The sequence below is a fragment of the Capra hircus genome, chromosome 4, assembly GCF_001704415.2.
Source record: "Capra hircus breed San Clemente chromosome 4, ASM170441v1, whole genome shotgun sequence".
NCBI lineage: Eukaryota > Metazoa > Chordata > Mammalia > Artiodactyla > Bovidae > Capra > Capra hircus.
Genome location: NC_030811.1, coordinates 70,199,244 through 70,225,597, shown reverse-complemented (window position 1 = coordinate 70,225,597; position 26,354 = coordinate 70,199,244). Strand labels below are relative to the sequence as shown.

The 26,354-nt window shown below is 39.9% G+C and overlaps 1 gene segment (V, D, J or C); it reads right to left on the bottom strand.

The window, feature by feature from the left end:
- LOC102179160 lies at positions 584-25,683 on the bottom strand. The segment is given in 8 exon segments: positions 584-1,185; positions 4,199-4,240; positions 4,525-4,572; positions 5,090-5,149; positions 10,734-11,063; positions 15,715-15,778; positions 25,125-25,441; positions 25,528-25,683. Coding segments are annotated over 8 exon segments (1,080 nt in total).

Genomic DNA, 26,354 nt, shown 5'->3' with positions numbered 1-26,354 from the left:
CTTGCAGGGTCCAAGCATCACTAACATATCTACTCCTCATGTTCCAGGAGACAGAACTGTAACTCTGTTACACAGATGTGGAAATGATGGTACTGAGAGTTCACATGGCTACCTGAGGTCACACAGATACCAATACAGACCCAGGGTTCAAATCCAGGCCCTCGGAGGTCAGAGTCTTCATGCTGCACCCGCCACCCAGTGCCCCTCTGGTGTTGGTGTAGTTCTCATGGGGTTAATGTGAGGAGCAGGAGGCAGTGCTTATGAGGCACTACTACGGATCTGAACACGCACAAGTGCAAGTCATGCTGGGTGTCAGTCCCACTGTTGCCATAGGAACATCTCAAACCAATGAGTCTGAATCTGGTGACTTTGAAAGAGAAGGAACCGGGCACCTTCTTTTGGCTGTGGGTCCCCTTGGAGCCAGTGCCCCAAAGAGAGCACCATGACCACCCTCACAGGGAAAGACCTAGAAATGTGGTGTTGGCCATTATTATAAGCAGAACTGAATTTGATATCACTGTTGTCCTGCTGTTTCTCACCTTGATTAGATTTCGTGAAATTAAAGTACACAGACAAAAAGGGACTTTTGATTTCTTTTTAAAAATTTATTGTGCTTATTGTGAAAATCAAAGTACAGGATTCAAATAGCATAGCCAGCATCTCCAGGGTGTGTGACAGGGAAGATCAGAGCCGTGGTCTCGGTGGAGGTGCTCAAGGAGGAAACAGGGAACTGCCCGCTGTGTGCGCTCAGAGAGGCATGAGGACTTAGGGGTGCAGAGGAGCTGATGAGGTTGTGGGGACAGTGGTGGGGGAGGCTCCCCTGGACTAGCCCTGGGCCGTGCCTTTGAGTAATGGCAGAATTCCTTGTTACAGAGGAAAACTGTCTGCCCAGTGGTTTGAAAAACCCTTACACAATGATACAAATTACACACAACATCTGAAATAACCCAAACCCAGAAAGCAAGCCTGGCTAGGTCTGCAGTAGAGAGTTTCTGGGACAATAGATGAAGAAGGGAAATTGGCCCCTTTGCTGTCCCCTGTGTCATGAGCTCTTCCCATCACGGCAGACGCCTGTTCTCCTAAAAACACAGCAGAAGGTGGTGACAAAGTAGACGGCACTCTTGAGGAGGAGGAGGAGGTAGGTGTAGTAAGCAGAGTTGTACGTCAACTGCAGCTCCACGGTATCTAGGAGGAGTCGTGATTATTACCCATTCTTTCAAAAGGATAGGACACACTTCCTAACATTGTGTGTGTGTGTTAGTCACTCAGTCGTGTCCGACTCTTTGCAGCCCCATGGGCTGTAGTCTACCAGGCTCCTCTGTCCACGGGGATTCTCCAGGCAAGAGTACTAGAGTGGGTTGCCATGCCCTCCTCCAGGGGATCTTCCCAACCCAGGGATCAAACCCAGGTCTCCCACATTGCAGGGAGATTCTTCACCATCTGAGTCACAAGGGAAGCCCAATAAGAGGTGTGGTCACAATTATTTACTTATGATCGTCTACATTAGCATGACACCCCTGTAACACCAAACCCTAAGGTAAACATTTATCATCACAACCACCACCACCAGGACAGCTCAGAATTCAGCTCACAGTTCAAGTCAACAACCTCAGCTAAATTCACTAGAACCTTCCGAAATATTAAAAAGTAAGGTTATATTTTTAATGGAGTCCAGTAGGGAAAATCATTTGTGATAAATTGCTTTCAGCATTTTCTTCACCCTTGCCATATGTCTAAAAGATAACGAGTAATATTCATTAACCACTAGCCAAATGCTAAACACTTTTCTGAGAGCTTTGCATGCAAATTTTTAATCTTGATTAATTTTTACGATAACCTATAAGATCATTATTTTCAACCCCCATTTTACAAATAAACTGAAGACAGAGAGGAGTAATTTGCCTGACGTCACACATTTAGAAAGTACCAGGAACCACATTTCAATCCCAGGACGCAATTTTAATGAGCACATTCTTAGCTGTCATGTAGTTCTGCATCTCCACATTCAGTGCATACCCCAGACCTTTGATATTTGGCATAAATATCAAGTGGAATCACTGGTTTGGAAGGATCTGATGGATTACACCTTGTGCATCAGTGAGATTACGATCAGGTTATGATCTGTGAAATTTGGTGGTGTCTACAGTGGGTGGGGCAGAGTGTAGTAAAGTGAACATTGTGCAAAATGGAAAAAAGTGGTTAGCCCAATTCTCAGAAAGTTTAGGCGCTCATGCCTCAGTCACCTGTCTGTCCTGACTATCTCTCATCATGGCTGTGATGCTATAGGCTAATTGCGTTTACTCTCCTTTGAAGTTTTATAAGAAATATATGATGTCAAGGAATAATTAACAACAGTGATGATGGATCTGACTTGGCTAAACGAACCACAAGGCTGAAGTCTGTTCCTGTGGAAATTTCTCTTTGTAGAGTCAGAACTCCAAAATCACTAGCATATGGTGTGTGTCAGGTCAGGTGTTAGCTGAGTTTCAGGCCCCCTGACACATTGGGAATGAAGAAGGGATCAGCAGGACCGGAGCCAGTGCTTCTAAATTCACTAAGAACCTTCATGCAGGGAGAAGGGGCCACCAACTAGTACTGATCCTGTGCCAGCTAAATGGATACCCTATGGAGACATTCCACATAGGTGACCTTGTCTCTGTAATAACTGAAAGTGAAAGTGTTAGTTGCTCAATCATGTCTGACTCTTTGCGACCCCATGGACTGTAGCCCACCAGGCTCCTCTGTCCATGGAATTTCCCAGGCAAGAGTACTGGAGTGGGGTGCCATGCCCTTCTCTAGTTGATCTTCCCAACCCAGAGATCAAACCCGGGTCTCCCACACTGCAGTCAGATTCTTTACTGTCTGAGCCACCAGGGAAGCACTCCCCTTCGATTACTGAGTTAGGTGTAATTGTTCCCTGTTGGCAGGTGAGGATTCTGTTGTTTAGCGGTATAAGTAATGCACCCACATTAATGCAACCAAAGAACTCTAATCTGTGATAGTTGGAAGCCCAGGCACTTACACCCCTGGCCAGATGTCCATTGTGTCAAGGCCTTGGTTTTTGGATTTCTTACTCTGTATCAGGATCTTAGAGGAGGGATTCAAATGTCCTAGGTTGAAATTCCAGATCTAGCTGTGAGACTTGGTACAAGGGACTTAATTAATTTTAGCTCATTGCCCTCATCTGTAAAATGGGGGGACATTAATATGTTTTTTCCAGTGGTCATGTATGGATGTGAGAGTTGGACTATAAAGAAAGCTGAGCACAGAAGAATTGATGCTTTTGAACTGTGGTATTGGAGAAGACTCTTGAGAGTCCCTTGGACTGCAAGGAGATCCAACCAGTCCATCCTAAAGGAGATCAGTCCTGAATGTTCATTGGAAGGACTGATGTTGAAGCTGAAACTCCAATACTTGGCCACCTGATGCGAAGAGCTGACTCATTGGAAAAGACCCTGATGCTGGGAAAGATTGAAGACAGGAGGAGAAGGGGATGACAGAGGATGAGATGGTTGGATGGCATCACCAACTCAATGGACATGGGTTTGGGTAGACTCTGGGAGTTGGTGATGGACAGGGAGGCCTGCCATGCTGTGGTTCATGCGGTCACAAAGAGTTGAACATGACTAAGCGACTGAAGTGAACTGAACTGAACTGAACTGAACTGAAAATATGCCCTCTTAGGAGCTTTATAAAAATCATACTTAAAATACATGAGAGACATAGTATAAGGTTGTCTGTAAGAATATGAAACTCTCTATAAGCATCAGTTTATGTTATTAGGTACTAGCAACAACCAAAGACTCAACATACATAAAAGCAACTTGGTATCATTTTTGCATAGTCACTATAATCAAAAGCTACACAATTGAGTGAAACCCATTGTTGAATAATTCAGAGCCTATCACTGCATCCTCTGATTGAGAGTCATCTCACACCAAAACCAGTATTTATTGTGTTAAGATGACTCTTACAGAATGTTGGATTTACTTAAAATATGTGTAACCTAAAATATATAGACAGTGTAACAGAATATATAATAGACTTACTTAAGATTTCCTTATAGACCATATAGCAGTCTATTTTGCAATATCCAGACTTTCTGATTTTCTACCTTAAACCAAGTTCAAAAGTTTAATTTATCTAGAGGAAAAAAGTGCTATAACACGACATAAAGGCAAATACAGACAAAACTTACTGTTTTTATCTTTCAGACATGCTTTTGTAGAATTGTTGACTTCTAGAAGAGAAAATAGTAGTCAATTATTCATACTTACTATTTGATACATGATATATATGTGTGTGTATGTTTGTGCATATGTATATATGTACACAATACACACACTCATATATAAAATCTGCCAGTAGAGACAGGAGAGATACTGATCAAATGTATGAATCTTAAAGTTTCAGAAATAATTGGTCTTTCCTACCATAAACCAGGAAAGTTCAAAAGGTAATTTCATCGGGAGGAAAGGAAAATGCTATAGGATGACATGAAGGCAAATATATACAAAAACTTACCACTTTCACCTCTTGAACAAACTTTTGTAAAATCAGTATCAGTGACTTCTAGAAGACATGAGAGCAAATATTAATCAATTGTCCACGCCCATTATTACAGTGTGTGTATGTATGTATATATAAGTGTGTAATATATATATATATATATATATAAAATGTGCTGAGAGACAAGTCAGTCAGTTCTTAAAACTATGAAAACTTTTAGCATCACCATTCCAGATATTTGTTCTTTTCTACTTTTAGCCAGAGAAATTCAAAAGAAGTTAATTAATCAGAAGGGAAAAAAATACTAAAGCTTAACATAAAGGTGCAGGCAAGCCTGCTAAGACGCTCCAGTCATGTCCGACTCTTTGAGACCCTATGGACTGTAGCCCTCCAGGCTTTTCTATCCATGGGATTCTCCAGGAAAAACTACTGGAGTGGATTGCCATGCCCTCCTCCAGGGGATCTTCCTGACCCAGGGGTCAAACCCATGTCTCCTGTGGCTCCTGCATCACAGGCAGATTCTTTACCACTGAGCCACCAGGGAAGCCCAACATAAAAGCAAACATACACAAATACTTACCACTTTCATCTTGCAAACAATCATCTGGAGGCCCAGTAGTAGCGACAACTGGGCTGAAAACTACAATAAATGAGAGAAAGTATTGTCAGTTATTCATGTTTATTATTTGACAGTGTGCATGTGTGTTTATATGTGTATGTGTAACATATATATATATGTATGTATGCGTGTAGCATATATATATATTATATATATAGTCTCCTGACAGATTAAAATATGAGCTCTACAAATCCAGAAATAGTTGATCTGACACTATGTAATTCAGTAGGTCTAATTCATATATTGTTTCCTACACATGACAATGTCTGTCCAAAATACAATTTCAAGAAATATGTGCAGAAAGGCAAACAGAAAAAGTGGCTGCTCTACATCTTCAGCGTCCACTGCTGACATGAAAAGGTGTTCCCAAGATGAACACATCCAATCCTAGAATCTGCAACAGAATCCCACGTTCAAGGGAGTCTGGCTCAGGTAAATTTCCCTTCTAAGCAAAGGAAAGCAGTCACACCTTTTCATATCACACATGTTCTCAGTATCCCTGACTCATCCACATGATTTCTGCATTTGTGGTGTTTGTGAGCATGATGAAAACAATATTAATAAGGCTAATAGCTAGTGAGCAACTATAACTAGCTTAACTACTTAACATGTGTTACCTTCTTTAATCTTCCAATGACGCTGGAGTGAAGTGTATTTTGGAGGATTCCATGTTACAAAAGAAGAAATAAGGATCAGAGGGAAAGTGACTGGCAGAGAGTTGTACCAATGGTACCAGTGATGGCAGAACCAGCTTTCAAAGGATCATTGTGAGAGATTAAATGAGACAGGGCCTATGTAAAGCACTTTGTAAAATAAGCCACAGAAAGAAAGTAACCAATGAACAACAGAATTCTACTACTGTAGACACTAAAAGCATCTTCTTTTCCAGATATCTTAATTATTCTTATCAGTGACCTCATTTATTATCGGAGGTCAACATTTCAGTGCAATTCCAGGGATAGAAAATTCCAGATACAAAAAAAGTCAGCCAAATTGCATTTATATTTTTCTGACTTGATAAAACTTGAAGTAAGAGTTGTACTTATCTACAATGTTAAAAGGTGAACATACAAAGATAAATATTTTTAAAAAGAAAATGGATCCAGGAAAACAGAGTCACAGTGGTTGTTTGGCTTATTCCTTTTCTTCTGGATATGTTCTTATCCATATAGATTTGGTTCTGGTATGCCATTTTATGCCCTCATTGAGATCAGTTTTCACTATAAAAAATGAATGTGAGGTGTAAAGGCTTTGCAGTAAATGCCAAGAGTGAAAATATTAATATAATCATCCTTAAGAACTGACCTTAATGTGTCTTAAAACTCTCTGGGACTTCCTTGATGGTACAGTGGATGGGAATCCATCTGCCAATCCAGGGACATGGTTTCAGTCTCTGGTCTGAAAGATTCCACATGCCACAAGGCAACTAAGCCCACACCCCACAACTACTTAGCCCGTGCTCCACAGCACGAGAAGCATTGCAATGAGAAATCCAAGTACCTCAAAGAGTAGTCCCCACTGACTGCAACCAGAGAAAGCCTGCACATAGCAACGAAGACCAGGACAACCAAAAAAAAAATTTTAACTTTACTTCTTTTGCTTGCAGTGACTATATTCATTAAAGATGAACAAACCTCTTATTACTATGAATTGATTGAGATGAAAAAATGAAAAATTTCAGCATAAACAGCAGTGTATACTAAGACCTGTTTCTCAGTCAAGATTGGTCAAAAACTTGGACCTGATAGTTTTCTATCTCTTCAAAAATCACTTCATGATTTGTGCTTCCAAGTGGATATGATAGAATTCCAGCTGAGCCATTTCAAATACTAAAAGATGATGCTGTGAAAGTGCTGCATTCAATATGTCAGAAAATTTGGAAAATTCAGCAGTGGACACAGAACTGGAAAAGATCAGTTTTCACTCCAGTCCCAAAGAAGGGCAATGCCAAAGAATGTTCAAACTACCGCACCATTGCAATAATTTCACATGCTGGCAGGGTCATGCTCAAAATCCTCCAAGCTAGGCTTCAACAGCACATGAACCAAGAAATTCCAGATGTTCAAACTGGATTTAGAAAAGGCATAGGAACCAGAGATCAAATTGCCAACATACGTTGGATCATAGGAAAAGATCCATAGGAAAAGCTAGAGAATTTCAGAAAAACATCTATGCTAAAGCCTTTGTGTGGATCATAACAAACTGTGGAAATTTCTTAAAGAGTTGGGAATAGCAGACCACCTTACCTGCTTCCTGAGAAACCTGTATGCAGATCAAGAAGCAACAGTTAGAACTGAATATGAAACAATAGATTGGTTCCAAATTGGGAAAGGAGTACATCGAGGCTGTATATTGTCACCCTGCTTATTTAACTTAGAGGCAGAGTATGAAATGTGGCATGTGAAATGCCAGATTAGATGAAGCACAAGCTGGAATCAAGATTGTCAGGAGAAATATCAATAACCTCAGATATGCAGATGACACCACCCTAAAGGCAGAAAGTGAGGAAGAACTAAAGAACTTCCTGATGAAGTTAAAAGAGGAGAGTGAAAAAGTTGGCTTAAAACTTAAAATTAATAAAAAGAAGATCACAGTATCTGGTCCCATCACTTCATGGTATATAGATGGGGAAACAATGGAAACAGTGAAAGACTTCATTTTCTTGGGCTGCAAAATTACTGTGGATGGTGACTTCAGCCATGAAATTAAAAGACGCTTGTTCCTTGGAAGAAAAGCTATGACAAAACTAGATAGTGTATTAAAAAACAGAGATATTACTTTGCCAACGAAGGTCCATATAGTCAAACCTAGGTTTTTCCTGTAGTCATGTATGGATGTGAGAGTTGGACTAAAAGGAAGGCTGAGCACCAAAGAATTGATGCTTTCAAACTGTGGTGTTGGAGAAGACTTATGAGAGTCCCTTGGACTGCAAGGAGATCAAACCAGTCAATCCTAAAGGAAATCAACCCTGAATATTCATTGGAAGGACTGATGCTGAAGCTGAAGCTCCAGTACTTTGGCCACCTGATGGGAAGGGCCATGTCATTGGAAAAGACCCTGATTCTGGGAAAGATAGAAGGCAGGACAGAAAGGGGACAAGAGGATGAGATGGTTGGATGGCATCACCAACTCAATAAACATGAGTTTGAGCAAGCTCCAGAAGATGGTGATGGACAGGGAAGACTAGCATGCTGCAGTCCATGGGGGTTGCGAAGAGTTAGACACAACTGAGAAACTGAACAACAACACACTATTCTTGAAAGTGAACGTGTTAGTCTCTCAGTCGAGTCCGACTTTCTGCATCCCCATAGACTGTAGCCCACCAGGCTCCTCTGTCCATGGGATTCTCCAGGCAAGAATATTGGAGTGGGTTGTCATTCTTTTCTCCAAAGTATCTTCCCAACCCAGGAATAGAATCCAATTCTCCTGCATTGCAGGGAGATTCTTTACCATCTGAACCACCAAGGAAGCCCATATAATATTCTTAACTTTTATCAAAAACAAGAAACTTCCCAAAAATAGCATTAGAAATTTACTAAGGAGTGGTTCCATCCCTGGGTCAGGAAGATCCCCTGGAGAAGGAAATGGCAACCCATGCCAGTATTCTTGCCTGGAGAATCCCATGTGTGGAAGAGCCTGGTGGGCTACAGTCCATAGGGTCGCAAAGAGTCAAAGAGTGACATTTACAGAAATGTCCTCTTTAGCTATATGGGCATGAAATCCATGGAAAACATTTATTTCAGAAATTAAGTGCCAAGTATCACACATGATAAAAGGGAACTTGTCTCCTTTTTGATAATTATCACCATGAGACTTACTACCCTTTTTATTTTTCCTTAATCCCAGAAAAGTTAAAACTTAATAGGACAGTTAGAACCATGATTATATTAAACTGCACTTAGCAAATTTGTTTATCATGTATTTCTTAGAGTAGAATGAATGGAAACAGAGATTTAGGGCAGTTTCTATAATCTTAGTTTTGATTAGCTTAAGGAAAGAATATAAATAATAACAGTAGATGCATGAATAAATACACCCATTTTTGTTTTAGAATGCAATTTTTTTGCTGACTTTATTTCATTTGCTCTTCATTGCAGTCCCAGGACAAAGCCAAGGCAAATGTTCAAGCCTGATTTGATCATTGGACAGACTAAGAATCAGAGAAGATAAAGACTTACTTCAGAAATTCAAACTGGTGCACAGCAAACATCTGTGCACATTTTATGTGCTTGGTTCCCACTGCTTAAAAAGGCTTCCTAACCACAGAGAAAAGCACAAAATGATTCCTCTGATGTGCACTCTGTGGCCTTTGGTCTGTTAGGTGAATTACTCAGAACGTTAAGTCCCGAGTCCAATGAGTTAGAGGACCACTGCCTAGGTCAAGATAGACCCAGCGCTTTTCCCCCACTGCGTGGACATGTCCGACATCTGCTCACAGGGGCTGCTTTTGGGACATCATGCCTGGATCACGAGTGACCCTGAGTCATCCAGAAAAGTGTATATTCTCTTGACTGCAGGGCATCCTCCCTAGGACAATAATTCACCCAAGTGTGTCCATCCACACATCCCTCCAGACCTAGCATGTGCTAGGGCTACAGTAAAAGTATCTTGAAAGACCTTTTCTAATGGCAAGACATACATTCATTATGTACAGTGGGAATAAGTTTGCACACTTAAGTCTCACCCATCTTTAATTACAAATTTTAACTTCAAGGTAGTAAATAAAGTACAAATTTTAACTAAGACCATAATAAAACTGCAGCAGTAAATTATTCTCTTCAGTTGGTCAAAAAGTTCTTTCAAGTTTTTTCATAACATCTTATGAAAAACCCAAATAAACTTTTTAGCCAACTCAATACTTTTTGTTGAACTGCAATCTGGTTTCCTCATAACAACATCATTGTGTCATTTAATAACCCACTGTTTCTGACTTATACTTTGAGTAAAAGCAGGATTAAGGTGAGAATGACTTTGCTTGGTGAGTAGAGCATTCCTGAAAGATACATAAATGTTCTTATTTCCTGATCAACCAAGACAATCAAAAGTGGAATTTCTTTTTGCAAATTTGTTGTGCACTAAGTTGCTAGACACTTTCATATATTTTCTTTCATTTAATCCACACAAAGACCCTAAAATCATCATTGTGACTGTAACATTTTGGAAGATGAAACTGAGGCTAAGAAAGCTTAAAAATATTTTTTTCTTTTTTGTTTTAATGTTCCCATGACTCTACTATTTTAATTCTAGTGGAAATTTCAGGACATTTATGGTACCATTAAACATAACAACATCTTAGAAAGATGTGTTTATTTGACTTGACAGAAAAGTTGGGGTATTGTCTTTGAAACACTGTGTTCTGGGAGGTTATTGTTGTTTAGTTGCTAAGTTGTGTCTGACTCTTCTTTTGTGACCTTTTTTTGTGACCTCTGTCTGGAATTTCCAAGGCAAAAATACTGGAGTGGGTTTGTGTTTCCTAATCCAGGGGATCTTGCCAACCCAGGGCTCAAATCCATGTCTCCTGCACTGGCAGATGGATTCTTTACCACTGAGCCCCTAGGGAAGCCCAAGGGAGGTTATATTTATATTTATGTTTATATTCACATACCTTCATTCACTGCAGGAAAAAGAATCTCTTGATCTTTTCCTCCTGCATTTTTCTCAAGTCTGACGATACACATGTGCTCTTTCTTCATGGAGTTTTCTGTCACTGTCAGCCAGCTGAACTTCATGTACGTGTTATTGGTCTTCATGGTATTTCCCTGCTGGGATGGTAGAACTCTGTTGCCATTCTTCTCTTTCCAAGAAACCTTAATAACATCAGGGAAAAAATTTTCCAGGAGACAAAGATATGTTGCAGTCTGTTGATGGTTGACCTCATTAATTGAAGGAAGAAAAATTGTGGGTTTGGGGATGATATCTGTAGGAAGGTTTTTATCTGTGGAGGGAGATAGAAAAGAATTTAAAATAGTTATTAGAGAAACATGGAGAACCATGGAATAAACTAGCATGTAATAAAAGGAAGAAAACAGGTCACTGAACTAGTGCTCACCATGGATTCCATTCACAGTAGATTGTGAGGGACTTACTATCCTTATTTTCAATAGAAAGAGACGGTCAAGAGGTTATGTAACTTGCCCAAAGTCACAGCTAGCGCAGTAGAACCTGGATCACACGTTGGCCTTTGTTCTTTTTCCATGTGGTAAGATGGGGTATGAGTTTTATCACCTTCCAAAATTCATGAACACATTTATTTTTTAACATCTCTTTTGTTCTATCATAGTGGAGCCTGTTTAAAGTGGATGGATGGGCTTCCCTAATGGCTCAGTGCTAAAGAATCCTCCTGCCAGTGTAGGAGACACTCATTTGATCCCTGATCCGGAAGATCCCACAGGCCTCGAGCACCTAAGCCCCTGCACCACAACTACCGAGCCTGTGCTCTAGATCCCTGAAGACATGACTGCTCAGCCCTTGTGCGGCAACTCTGAAGCCCTGTGCCCTAGAGCCCAAGCTTCAAACAAGCGAAGCCACTGCAATGAGAAGCCCGCACTTCAGTGAAGAGTAGCCCCACTCTGAAAAGACAAAAGCCCATGTTACAGCAAAGAAGATGCAGCAAGGGCAAAAATTAAAAAAATAAAATTATGCTTAAAAATGAAGCGTTTGGGTGTGTGGTGGGAATGAGAATGGGGGAGAAGTCTGGGTAACTCTGATAGTTTCTCTAGAGGTGAGAATCTTTGACTCTTTTCTTTTTGCAAACTTTTTATTTTATATTTGAGTATAGCTAATTAACAATGCTGTGTTAGTTTCAAATGTACAACAAAGTGATTCAGTTATACGTATACATGTATCTCTTCTTTTTCAAATTCTTTCCCCAATTAGATTGTTACAGAATATTGAGCAAAGTTCCCTTCTCTGTGCTATATACAGTAGGTCCTTGTTGGTTATCCATTTTAAATATAGCAGTGTGTATATGTTAGTCTCAAAGTCCCTAACTGTCCCTCCTTCCACACTTCCCCCCTGTAACCACAAGTTTGTTCTGTAAGTCTGAGAGTTGGTTTCTGTTTTGTAAATAATTTCAATTGTATCATTTCTTTTTAGATTCTACATATAAGAGATATCATATGATATTTATCTCTTTCTCTGTCTGAATTACTTCATTCAGTACGACAATCTCTAGGTCCATCCATGTTGCTGCAAATGGCATTATTTCATCCTTTCTAATGGCTAAGCAATATTCCAGTACACACACACACACACACACACACACACACACACACACACACACACACCCCGTATCTTCTTTATCCATTCTTCTGTCATCGGACACTTAGGTTACTTTCAGTTCTTGGATATTGTGAATAGTGCTGCTATGAACATAGAGGTGCTTGTATCGTTCCAGACTATGTTTTTTTCTGGGAATATGCCCGGGAGTGGGATTGCAGGATCATATGGTAGCTCTATTTTTCGTCTCTTAAGGAACATCCCTACTGTTGTGCATAGTCACTGCACCAATTTGCATTCCCACCAACAGTATAGGAAAGTTCCCTTCTCTCCACTGCTTTCCCTTCCTATCCTGTTTTGTAACTTGTGCTCTCTTTGGCCACATAACTCATCCTCATGTTTTGCAACTCTGTGGAACTCCATTTAACTACCCTGGAATGAACCATATTTATCTTACTTTGTCAACAAAGGTCCATCTAGTCGAGGCTATGGTTTTTCCAGTAGTCATGTATGGATGTGAGAGTTGGACTATAAAGAAAGCTGAGCACCGAAGAATTGATGCTTTTAAACTGTGGTGTTGGGCAAGACTCTTGAGAGTCCCTTGGACTGCAAGGAAATCCAACCAGTCCATCCTAAAGGATATCAGCCCTGGGTGTTCATTGGAAGGACTGATGTTGAAGCTGAAACTCCAATATTTTGGCTACCTGATGCGAAGAGCTGACTCATTTGAAAAGACCCTGATGTTGGGAAAGATTGAAGGCAGGAGGAGAAGGGGACAACATGAGATGAGATAGATGGTTGGATGGCATCACCAACTCAGTGGACATGAGTTTGGGTAAACTCCGGGAGTTGGTGATGGACAGGGACAGGGAGGCCTGGTGTACTGCGGTTCATGGGTTCGTAAAGAGTCAGACATGACTGAGCGACTGAACTGAACTGAACTGATCTTACTTCTCATATAAATAAATGTCAGTAGGAAATTTATTTGTATTTTTAAACAATATACAGTCATTTTTTATAATGGGAATTAGTGTCCCTGTGTACTTGACAATCTGTGATATTGAAGTTACAGCTTCAAATGTAGATCACCTGCCTGTTTCTGAAGTGATGGGATTCTTCTGGTGGGTTTCTAATTTTATATAACATCTGACCTTCAGATCTGAAAACTTGCAGATTTTTGAGTGGAGGAGTTGATTGTGGGGGACTTGAATTTGGAAACGAAACAGCAATATTTCCAAAACTTCTATTAAAAATGTATAATTTTCTGGCATGTTTTATATAAACCTTATCAAGTAATGCATTTATCAGAATTTTGATTCACTTTAGAGAATGTTTACCAAAGCACAATTCTTTACCAATTTCTTTTGAAATTTCATTTCAAGTTTAAGCATGATTAAGAATGCACAGTATTTTGACTCTGTATCTCCCCCAGTGTTAAATCTACCCTATAAGTTTGATGAACTTCTCTAGAGTTCCATGGTTTACTGTGTTTTCACCTGCTAAATAAAGTATGCTACTGCTAAGTTGCCTCAGTGGTGTCCGACTCTTAGCGACCCCATGGACTGCAGCCCACCAGGCTCCTCCGCCCATGGGATTTTCCAGGCAAGAACACTGGAGTGGGTTGGCATGTCCTTCTCCAACGCGTGAAAGTGAAAAGTGAGTGAAATTGCCCAGTCATGTCCAACTCTTAGCAACCCCATGGACTGCAGCCTACCAGGCTCCTCTGCCCATGGAATTTTCCAGGCAAGAGTACTGGAGTGGGGTGCCACTGCCTTCTCCAAAATAAAGTATACATATAATTAAAAATTAAATATATGCTTCTTGAATTTCTTATAGACATGATGTCAACATATATAACAAAAACATAGTTTATAAATGATCCCACTTAAATGCTGGAATGTTTCTTGATTATATATTTATGGTTAAAGTAATGGTTGAAATTATAAATGTTAAAACTCTTTCCAATTTATTTCCAAATGAAACACAAATACTTTACTCATATTCTCTTTGAGCTAGTTTAGAGTTGGTTTAATCATTCTGAGGGCAGTTTCTTAAGAACAGAAAAATTAAACTTCTCATTTGAAAAGAAAAAGAAAAAAAATTTTTGAGAAGTTTTTACTCTGTAGTAAAATTCCTGAGTTTTCTACTAAAGAAGTAAGCAAACAGAGGTCATTTTAAAACTTACGTTGTAAATACAATTAGGTCTTAATGTGTTTAATTTTATATACCTTACTCATGGTGTAAATAGTATCTTATTGATTATAATAGTAAGATACTATATATTTCTCCTATCACATACTTTGTTTTTATTGCTTAAGAGTACTCTATTTTTCCTTATATTCTATAAATTAATTACAACTATTTCACATTTAAATAAGCAAATTACATTATGACCTTTGCATCTGTATTTAATTGACTTCACATCATGATCATTTAATTTATGAATTAAAATTTTTCTGATAAATATGATCATGAAGCCCAAGTTTATTGGTTAAGGGCCAATAAATGTTTGTGTTAGAGATGATATCAATTAAGTGAAAGGATTCAGATGTAAAACATATAGAACAACAAATATAAAAACAAATACATTTTAACTTCATTTTTCTTGACAAATAGAAAGCAGTCTGTTAAAGAGAGACAAATATCTCCCAATTCAATTTTGTGTGTGTGAGTGGACAGTAAGATAACTTTTTGTTCAAGGAGTTAGAAGTACAGCTGCATCCTCTGAAGAATTTCTCTTCTGTCAATATTTTGGCTGCAAACACCTCTCCTTCCTGAGTGCAGTTTTCCCTTTGCATTTGAATAGAGTGTGGATACACCTATCCAGCCCCGACGATGTGTTACACAGTGTGTCAGGGACACTACTGACAGTTTCACTGAATTCTCATATGATACCTGCTGGACGCATACGGCTATTCCATTTTGTGGATTCAGAAACTGAGGCCAAAGATAACTGACCAAGTGCTCATAAACAGTAAATGGTAGACCCAGACATCCTGATCTGATGACTCCAAAGCCAGATTCTTTGAAAACAACACTTTGCCATCAGGAAAGGAAATGTGTCAGCTCACAAAGCTTACCTATAATAACCAACTTTGGCCTTGAACCAAACACTTTCATGATGATCACATATATTATACAGGAACCCTCTATATAAGTCCACATGTTCAGAAAGACAAATCCAACTATATTTGTACACAGTTGTCTATGGTATGCTCTAAGGATTTGTTTTAATATCTTTCCTAAACTCTTACATCTAATCCCCATTCGCATTCCCATTTTCCCAAACATTTTAAATTATTATTCCAATTTGTTTCTTACCTTCCCTTCACTATCTTGACAAAAAATGCCCTTCTTCAGGTACTTACCCTGGACGAAAACTTTTGTTCCTCCACCAAAGATCATGTTGTTTAAATTCCACAGTGATTCAACCTGTGGCAAAAACTTTAGACTAATTTAGCTTCTCTGAGTTCTTTAAATCCTAGTGGAATCATGACAGCCTGGGATACAAGAGACCAAGTTTCTGGTCCTGATTCACTTTGTTCATAACAGGTTCCATGGCTGAGCTAATCAGGTAAATTAAAGCTTTCGGTGTCTGTTTATTTGAAAACATAGTGTAAAAAGCGTGAATCAGTTCGACATCCTTTTTAATGCTGAAGTGAGACCAACATGAAACAAGATTTGAAAAAGTGATTGTATTAAAAGTGCTATGGAAAAGAAAGACCATAATAATTATTATTATCATTATTATTAGTGATTTCTTATTACTAGCTGATTGTGTGCTCCAACATAATATTTTAGTATCATGGGACCAGGGCTTGCCCTTACTGATGGGAATTCAGTGTTTTGGGGTTGCAGCTGAGTCTATGGCAATTAACTGAAGATTTGTTCCTTTGTTTGCTTTCTGCTATGTTCCACAGGTCAGGACTTCTTCACGCCATTGTCATAGGGCACGTGCTTTTCATACACACACCTTAAAGGCAATTGTTTGTCTAGTCTTGCCCGCTGTATTTCCAGGGTTAAGCAACTCAAAGGGAACATTGAACGAGTGAAGTCGCTCAGTCGTGTCTGACTCTTTGCCACCCCGTGGACTGTAGCCCGCCAGGCTCCTCCGTCCACGGCATTCTCCAGGCAAGAATATTAGAGTGGGTTGCCATTTCCTTCTCCAGGGGATCTTCCTGACCCAGGGATTGAACCCAGGTCTCCCACATTGCGTGCAGACGCTTTAACCTCTGAGTCACCAGGGAAGCAATAAGGGAACATTGGCTAAAGCCTAATATGTATAGTCAGTATATGGAATTACTTCACTTTTGTTGTCCAAAACAAATGGTTTCCCCTTCCTGCCCAATCAACAGCACAATTAATGTTTTTCCAAGCTTTTGCTAGAAATTTCAGCCTCAGACTGACTTCTCTCCAGCTCATGTGTAGAATTGAGCTTGCAACTCTTGGTCTTCAAGGCAAGATGATAAGAGAAATGGTAGGATGCCTGGTTCTCAAATCCTATTATTTTCATGTTGGGTTGTGAAAACCTTACCTGCCTAACCCTATCTGCTGAGGGTCACCATCTGTGAATGACATTAAATGTTATGGTATCCATAGCATTGATGAACTGGTAGTATAAATGGGTTTGATTAAAGACCATTTCTTCCATTTTATAAAGTGGATGTTGAAGACTATATCCCATCTTTATTTCACTTTTCTCTTAACTTCTTGTATTAAAGTCCTTTTCTAATTTTATGTTGTAAAAACAAATCATATTAAAAATTTTGGTGTGCTTATTTTATCAGCTAATAAAAAGTATATATTCCACCACCTTTTCCTTTTTTTTGTTTTTTATATTCACTTTTTTTAATTGAGCTAGAGCAGACACATAACTCTCCTACCCTTGAGCATTAAAATCTTAACCTGTGCTTTCTGCTAGAAGTCCTTTTCCCTCCTGCTTCCCTGAGTGCCTTTGATCTTATTTCATGCCCCTCCTGTACATGGCATTTTCTATCTTAGGTCTTCACAAACAGATTTTGGAAACACGCAATTTAAATACACAGAAGCACTGTCTTCACACACGAGCAATAATACAAATTATAACCTATTACAAATTAAGAAATCAATTAAATAATCCATTTAAAAGATCAAGCTACAGAGGAGTAAATGTTCAGAATATAAAAACTTAGACTTCATTTTTCTCACCTTATGTAATGGTCCAGAATCTGTCCTTTGGAATAAACAAGTCTCTACTGAATTACAATATTTGCCACAGTAACTTGTTATGTGACTTTAGGCAAGCACCTGAACTTCTCTAAACCTCAGTTATCTTATCTGTGGAATAGGAAGATGAGGATTCCTTTTGAGGAAAAGATAAGGCACTGAAACTACGTATCATGATGTCTGCTAAGTCGCTTCAGTCGTGTCCGACTCTGTGCGACCCCATAGATGGCAGCCCACCAGGCTCCGCCATCCCTGGGATTCTCCAGGCAAGAACACTGGAGTGGGTTGCCATTTCCTTCTCCAATGCATGAAATCATGACGTCTAGCCCTCAGTAAATAGTAGCTGATATTATTATTATTATCTTTAATGGGACGATTTGGGGTCATTTTATCAAATTCTTTGGACAGATAAAATATATGAATTTTATAAGCAATACTTACTGTGGCAAATATTACATCATTTGAGAAAGAAACAAGTTCATCAATCCAAGATCTGTTGTTTCTCTGGTAGCCACAAGCCATTGAATATGAGCCCAATCAAGCCAGCATCTAGAATGCTTTTCCACTAGACTATAAGCTGTTTGAGTGTTGGGATTTGTTCTGTCTGTGTCTTGTTCACACTTCTGTCTCCAGCATCCACATAGAAACTGTCCTCAAAAAATGTTTGCTGAGAGAATGAGCAAGTGAGGATGTCCAACCATGCAGACTCTTTTCATGGACTTTGGAGCTGAGATGGCTTGAGCTCACAAATTCCATTACACTGGTCCATTTCCAAGCAATGCAGCAAGAATTGTCATGACATAAATTCTGACTGCTCTCAGCTTCCCTCTATGAAACTAGAGTATTAAGAAGTGGGATTTGCAAATGTTATATGGTCACTTATTATAAGACATTGTGTTTGCACTGCTGTTAGGTCTTAGGTGAAAATCAGTAATACAGGTTTTAAGGTTATTGGGGAAAAACTATAGAGAATATAAAATTTTAAATGTTTCTCACTTAATAAACCATTTATAAGAAAAGGATTTTTTTTTGTAAATTCCTTTACAAAAAAACTTTACTGACATAAACTTTGCCAACAACTTTACTGACATAATGACATATTATGGTAATGGTGTAAGTATATTGAAACATAAATGAAACAATGAAACATATATGGTCCTTAAAATATTTTAATATCTAGCCTGAGTCTATTGTGCATGTGTGTGTGTTTGTGTGTGTGTATTCTAAAAGATGAATTTCAGTGGCTTACAAGCAGGAAGTAGCTTTGTTTCCATGCACATCCATATACAGTGACCACTAGCTGCAAAATTGCTCTTTGCATGCTGAGGGCAAGTATGTGGCAGTCAGATAAGGGGGGTTGTAAGTTTTATTTTTATTCTTTCTGAAAAGCAGCTATCAGTCTTTCATGATAAGGTAAAAATAGAAAAAAGTTACTTACCACAGGGAGCTACTATGAGCTCAGTTCCTTCTCCAAACATCTTCTTCCAACCTGAGCTGTCACACTGTTCAGGCTCCTACAGTGAGCTCAGCCTTCTCCTACCTTCATGAAGTGACTAGCAGTTTAACAACTTTGGGCTGGCAATTTGACCTGAGTTCTTTTGGAAGTCCTTGATAATGGGTTTTGTGGCATCTGATATTTTATCAGTTTTCCTCAGATCAATGGGCCCAAATATCTGTTTTCCATGGTGGACTACGGAGAAGGCAATGGCACCCCACTCCAGTACTCTTGCCTGGAAAATTCCATGGACAGAGGAGCCTGGTGGGCTGCAGTCCATGGGGTCGCTAGGAGTCGGACACGACTGATCAACTTCGCTTTCACTTTTCACTTTCATGCATTGGAGAAGGAAATGGCAACCCACTCCAGTGTTCTTGCCTGGAGAATCCCAAGGACGGTGGAGCCTGGTAGGCTGCTGTCTATGGGGTTGCACAGAGTCGGACACGACTGAAGTGACTTAGCAGCAGCAGCAGCATGGTGGACTAATCATTGACAATACTGATTAACAATGAAAAGGATAAAGGCAGGAAAAGAAGAGTTTGACACTAGTAGGTTAACCACCTGTTCTGCTTTCCCATATTTCCAGGAAGAGTATTCAAAGAGTTAAGAATTTTTAAAACAATTTCCAGGTGTTCATCTGTGTTGAAACTGCTTGGAGTTCACATCAAAGAAAAAGCTCTTCCGTTCTCACAAACACCAGGGCTGCTCAGTTAGTGATTTGGGGATATATTTCTGAAAGGAGGAAACTCTTCAGTAACTGAAAATGCAAATTTGCCAATTCAAGTGTACTTGAGCAATGTGGACAAAGTTCTCCATTCATTGAGTAACATAATTCTGTTTTGGGGGGAGGGAGAGTATGTTGACTTACAATGTTGTTAGTTTCTAAAATGAAAACCAATAATACATATTTTGCAAATTATTGGAGAAAGGAGAAGGATATTTTTTTATCTTAAACAATAGAGAAAAGAAAATTCAGAAAAGTGTTTGGCCCTTAATAGACCATTTACAACAAAGTGATTCAATTATACATATATACTGCAAGGAGATCCAACCAGTCCATTCTAAAGGAGATCAGTTCTGGGTGTTCTTTGGAAGGACTAATGCTAAAGCTGAAACTCCAGTACTTTGGCCACCTCGTGCGAAGAGTTGACTCATTTGAAAAGACTCTGATGCTGGGAGGGATTGGAGGGCAGGAGGAGAAGGGGACTACAGAGGATGAGATGGCTGGATGGCATCACCGACTCGATGGACATGAGTTTGGGTGAACTCCGGGAGTTGGTGATAGACAGGGAGGCCTGGCGTGCTGCAATTCGTGGGGTCGCAAAGAGTCGGCCACGACTGAGCAATTGAACTGAACTGACTGATGTATATATATACATATTCTTTTCCAATATGTTTATTACAGGATATTAAATATAGTTCCCTGTGTTATACAGTAGAACCTTGCTGTTTATATATTTTATATATATAATAGTTTGTATCTGCTAATCCCAAACTCCTAATCTATCCCTTTCCCACCCTTTTCCCTTTTGGTAGCTATAAGCTTGTCTTCTGTATCTATGAGTCTGTTTCTGTTTTGTAAATAAGTTCATCTGTGTCATATTTTAGATTCCACATGTAAGTGATATCACACGGTGTTTGTGTTACTCTGTCTGACTTCATTTAGCATATCATATCTAGGCCCATCCATGTCACTGCAAATGGTGTTATTTAATTCTTTTTCAGTGCTGAGTAGTATTCCATTGTGTATATATACCACCTCTTCTTTATCCATTCATCTGTCAGTGGACATTAGGTAGGTTCCATGTCTTGGCTACTGTAAATAATTGGTGCTATGAAATTTGAGTGCATACATCTTTTTGAATTATAGTTTTGTCCAGATATATGCCTAGGAATGAGATTGCTGGATCATATGACAACTCTATTTTTAGTTTTTTAAGGCACCTCCGTAATGTTCTCCATGGTGGCTGCAGCCATTTACATTTCCATCAACAGTGTAAGAGGGTTCCTTTTCTTCACCATCTCTCCAGAATTTGTTATTTGTAGACTTTTTAATGATACATTCTGACCAGTGTGAGGTGAATCTTCATTGTTTTAATTTGCATTTCTGTAATAATTAGTGACAGGCAACATGATTCTTTACCACAATAATTAGAAATGAGAACACAAGTTCTGTGATGACTTATTATCTTTCATAGGATAAAAGAAGAAATTTGTAGAATACTATTTTCCTTGAAATTATAGATTCTTTATTTAAACCAAAATTTGAGAGCTAAGGCCAGTTCTCTTATGATGAAAGAAGAAATGTCTTCCAGGCTGTTCTGTAATCTTAAGCCACTCAATTGGATAAAGAGAAAAAGAAATTTTCAGAAGCAACTGAATGCTCCTCTGAGCACAGATAAGCTGTCCATTTGCCAGGACAGAGACATGACCGACCCTGATTTCCCCACGTCCGCTCCAGACCCACCCTGTCATTGTTAAATCCTTTACTGCATCAAGCATAGTGCCTTCCCTATGGAGATAAATCTATATGATCAATATTATTGGTACAAAAGAAAAATGTTAAAATAAACTGTAATTCTTTAATATAGTGTTTACACTATATTTTCAAAAACAGTTATACTCACTAGCTCCTTTTATGTAAATGATGGTATTTTGAACCAAGAAACAAGTCTCCACAGAGATGAGGATGTAACATAAGGATGGATGATCAGGTAGAGAATGATAGAGCTGGAATGCAAACATTTCTGTAATACCAAGTGCCCACAGTGTGCTACAAAGGGAATAGGGAATCATTCAATACTGCTTTCCATTCTTTTTAAAACAATTTTTAGTTCCTTTTGGAATATAGTTGATTAACAATGTTCGGTCAGTTTCAAGTGTACAACAAAGTGATTTTAATTCTAATTTTGCCTATTACCTGCTTGATTTATTTGCTATCTAACACTCCGTGTTCTAACTCTGAAAATGTAGTAAGAATACCTATGTCTCACATCATTATAAGGAAGACGCGTAGCACAATCCAGACATAGCACAGGAGTTCAGTGGATCCTTGACCTGGATCTCTTTCTTCTCTGCTCCTTCTCTTTTTGGAAAGAGGCAGGTCACAGAGATACCACTGAGGGGACCTGATGTGGACTGGGGTACACCCTTTGCATCCCTTTAATTCCTTGACTTGAATGATATCATTGGTATCTCCTGACAGAAGAATTCTTTGTCATAGGGTGCTAGAGATTTCAGCCTTGCCTCCCAGTATGCACTCTGTGATGGAGCTTCATGGTCAAGGCTGTGGGGCAGCCACATCCGTCTAATGCGAGCAAGGAAGGAGCTGACTGTAAATGTCCTATTTTTCCTGTGCCAAAGAGGTATGGAAAATTAATGTCAGAAAAGTTCGATTCAAAAGTTAATAACTATATACCAATAAAGATTTTTAAAATTAGTAAAAATCTATTACTCCTCTACTCTATCACACTGCCCTCAATGAACATGACCTGGGGCATCAGCACAATACACAGCCATGCCTTTGCCATCCTACCTCCCCCACTTTGAGAGAGACAGACTAGCTGAAATGCAGACGACTAGCTGAAATGCTTCCCAAAGTAAGTGACAGTCTTGGGGCCATTTCTTTCATCCTGGCAGTGATTACCCTGAAAATGAGATGACCCAAGAAAGATATACGCTAGGTTTCTAAATATGTCTCAGTAGGATTTTCATGCAGAAAAGAGCTCTATCACTGTGGAGGTTGCAACTGACATTAAGTGGTATAATTCCAAGAGAGAGACATTTTGGAATGGTTATATTCTGTTTTAGACCTGAGAAAACTGGTGCCTAAAAGCGTGAAGATCTTGCTCAAGGTCACAGAGCTCATAAGGGAAAAGATGGAGTCAGTGAGGGGTGAGAATAGGGTTCATGCCATAGTCGAGGTTCACAGCAGAGGCACTGGGCTGTCTCTTCCCAGGGACTGTGGACCATGTACTAATAGCTCTGTAAGGACACGGGTGACGAGCTGGTTCTTCTTGTCGGCCACATTGTCACCAGTTCAAAAAATTCACTCTCTGTGGAGTCAGGCATTGGTGTGGCTGCAAGAATAGGAAAGAGTTGTATTAGGAAGATGGGGAAGATGAAGCAAACGAACATGAAATAGAGCTAGAGTAAGTTTCTGTCCCCTTTACCTCCACCTTGTCTAACACATACCGGGGGATCTTAGCTTTGAATTAGGCCTTCAGTGAACGGTTGAGCTCTTTCAGAAGGAAAGCATATATGAATTATACATTTCTTACCACAAAATCAGAGCCCAGAGAGGTAGACCATGAGTTTAGGAATCTTTTATTAATTGTTTTACCATTGCTATTAGGCTGTACATAAACTTTGAATTTCCACTTGAAAAGGGTCTAAATTCAGCTTAAACTTCAAAAACATTTTCTTTCTCTCCCTCATACAGCATCAAGGGCTTTCCTGTTTGGGGGTTGAAGAATCAGTGACAACAGGCTTTCTTTTTTTTTTCTTCTTCTTCTTTTCATAAGAAGTTAGTGAATATAGTGATAAGTGATTTGTGTGATTTTGCTATAAATGCAGAGATCAGTGGCTTATACTTTCTAGCTGTTCAACCTCCTCATTTTATAGAAGAGAGCAGAGTAGCCAGAGATTCACTCAAAATTCCATCTGTGGTGACATTCAAGGAGACATGTATAACAGGATATTGAATATAGCTCCCCTGTGCTATACAATAGGACGTTTTTGCCAATCCATTCTGTATATAATAGTTTGCATCTGCTAATCCCAAGCTCCAGTCCTTCCCTCCCCCACCCTCCTTCCCCTTGGCAACCACACGTCTGTTCTCTGTGCCCCTGAGTCTGTTTCTGTTTCATAGATGGGTTCATTTGTGCCATATTTCAGATTCCACATATGTGTGATATAAAAGGGTGTCTCTCTTTCTGTTTTTAACTTACTTCACTTAGTATGATAATCTCTGGTTGTATCATGTTGCTGCAAATGGCATTATTTTATTCTTTTTTATGACTGAGTAATATTCCATTGTGTATATGCACCACATCTTCTTTATTCATTTATTCGCTGATGGAAGTTTAGGTTGTTTGCATGTTTGGGCTATTGTGAACTATACTTCAATGAAAATAAATTAAATTTAAAAAAACAACAACAAAGAGAAGTGTAAAGCAGAGAACCTGATGTCTCATCCAGGGTTAACTGCATCACCATGAGGATTTTTATCAACTCAAACCCATGAGTGCCAGGCATGCCGATAGATGAGGACACTGAGACATTGCCAATATTGTTTCCTGGGCTACTAACTGCTGTCTCTTCCCCCACAAAATGGTAACAATGGGTGAACAACTTAGAGACTGGAATCAGGCATACACTTCCAGGCTCAGCTTTCAAATATTTTGTGGCAGATCTAGACAGTCCTTCACCCATTGAAACCATACGCAACATTTTATCTGTGCATTCTTCATGGGAAATGGTTGGATTTTTATATTTTCGGTCAATACCAGAGCTGTCCGCTAGAAATAAATGTGAGTCACCAATTCAAGCCATAGATGAAAATGTTTTGGCTTCTGCATTAAAAAAAGGACACTTAAAATGAATGTTAGGACTATTTTTACTTAGTCTAAGATATCCAAAATATTTCAACAGTAAGTCAATATAAAAATAATTAAGGAGATATTCCTTTTTTTCTTTTTTTCCGTGACTATCTTCAATGTATAGCTTGTGTTGTAGACCTACAGCCCATCTCAGCTTGGACTCTTGAACTAAATACACTTCAAGGGCTCAATAGCTGGATGTATTTAGTAGCTGGTGGATTGAGCAGCCCAAATTTTCCTCCAAATGCTCCAAACAAGCTGAACTGGATGATCTTTGGAAAAGTCCCTGCCACCTGCACAGCTTTTTACCCGGGTCAGCTTCAGCTCTCATCAGATTTGATCTGCAGAAGCCCTAGAGTAGGGGGATACTGAGAGATCACCCCAAGGCAACCTAAGGGACCCGGAGGCGGTGGCAGTTGCCAGGTCTGGGCGAGCAGTGGGTCTCAGTGCTTTTTGTGCAGATGCCGGGGCTGCGCACTCTGCTGTGCGGATCCCAGGCAGCACAGTAGTACAGTCCCTCGTCGCTCTTCGCCAGCTTCCTCAAGGACATGGTGCAGCTCTTGCCATCCCCGCCGCGGGCTGCGCTGACTTTATCACCTCCTAGGACCGAATCCCACTGCACATCCCGCTTGGACAAGGCTAGATAGAGAAGCCTCTCAGGGGCCTGGCCCTCCAGCTGGCGGAACCAGTGGACGTAATTCACAGACCTACTGACTTGGCAAGGCATAGTCATAGCTCCACCCGCGGACCCCACCATCACGGACCGCTGTGACAGCCTGATCTCCTGCTGGATACCTGCAAGGGAGGAGATGAGGGCAGGTTGAGTCCGCAGCCTCCGGGTGCATCCTGCTCGGCCCACCGGGGAAGCCGCGGGGACTCACCTGGAACCACGAGGGCCCAGAGGAGGGCCAGGCGGCCCAGCACGGCTCTGCCCTCTGCCCCGAGGGAAGAGCCCATGGTGGTGCGGCTCAAGTTGCCCTGAGGCTCCACACCTGGGCGTGTGATGGAGGTCAGGTCAGGGTCTGAGTGGTGCTTCTCCCAGGCTCCCCGGGGGAACTGGTGAGAAAAATAAGGGAGGGGTGGAGGAGGGAGGAGCCAGAGGGAGGAGACAAGAGTCTGACCACAGGGTGAGGGGAGGAATGATAAACGAGAAAGTTCTGAGAAACACTAACGAATATTGGTGGAATAATGAAATAGGAATACAGAGATTGGTGACTGGGCATCAAATATATTTTGGCAGTGTGCTAACTGATTTATGTTCATTGTTTTATTAAATTCTGAAACCTTGTGGGATAAATAATATCTTCGGTTTAGAAATGGGGAAAGCTGGGGCTATTTTATTTCATTTTGTTTTAACTTATTTTATAGTATAGTCGATTTAAAATGTTGTGTTAGTTTCAGCTGTACAGCAAAGTGACATATATATATATGTATATATATATTCTTTTTCAGATTCTTTTCCCATATAGTTTATTACAGAATATTGAGTAGAGTTCGCTGTGGTATACAGTAGGTCCTTGTTTATTTTATATGTGGTGGTGGTTTAGTCTCAAAGTTGTGTCCTTTGCTTTGCGACCCCATGGACTGTAGCCTACAAGGCTCCTCTGTCCATGGGGATTCTCCTGGCAAGAATACTGGAGTGGGTTGTCATGCCCTACTCCAGGGGATCTTCCCAACCCAGGATCGAACCTGGTCTCTTGCATTGCAG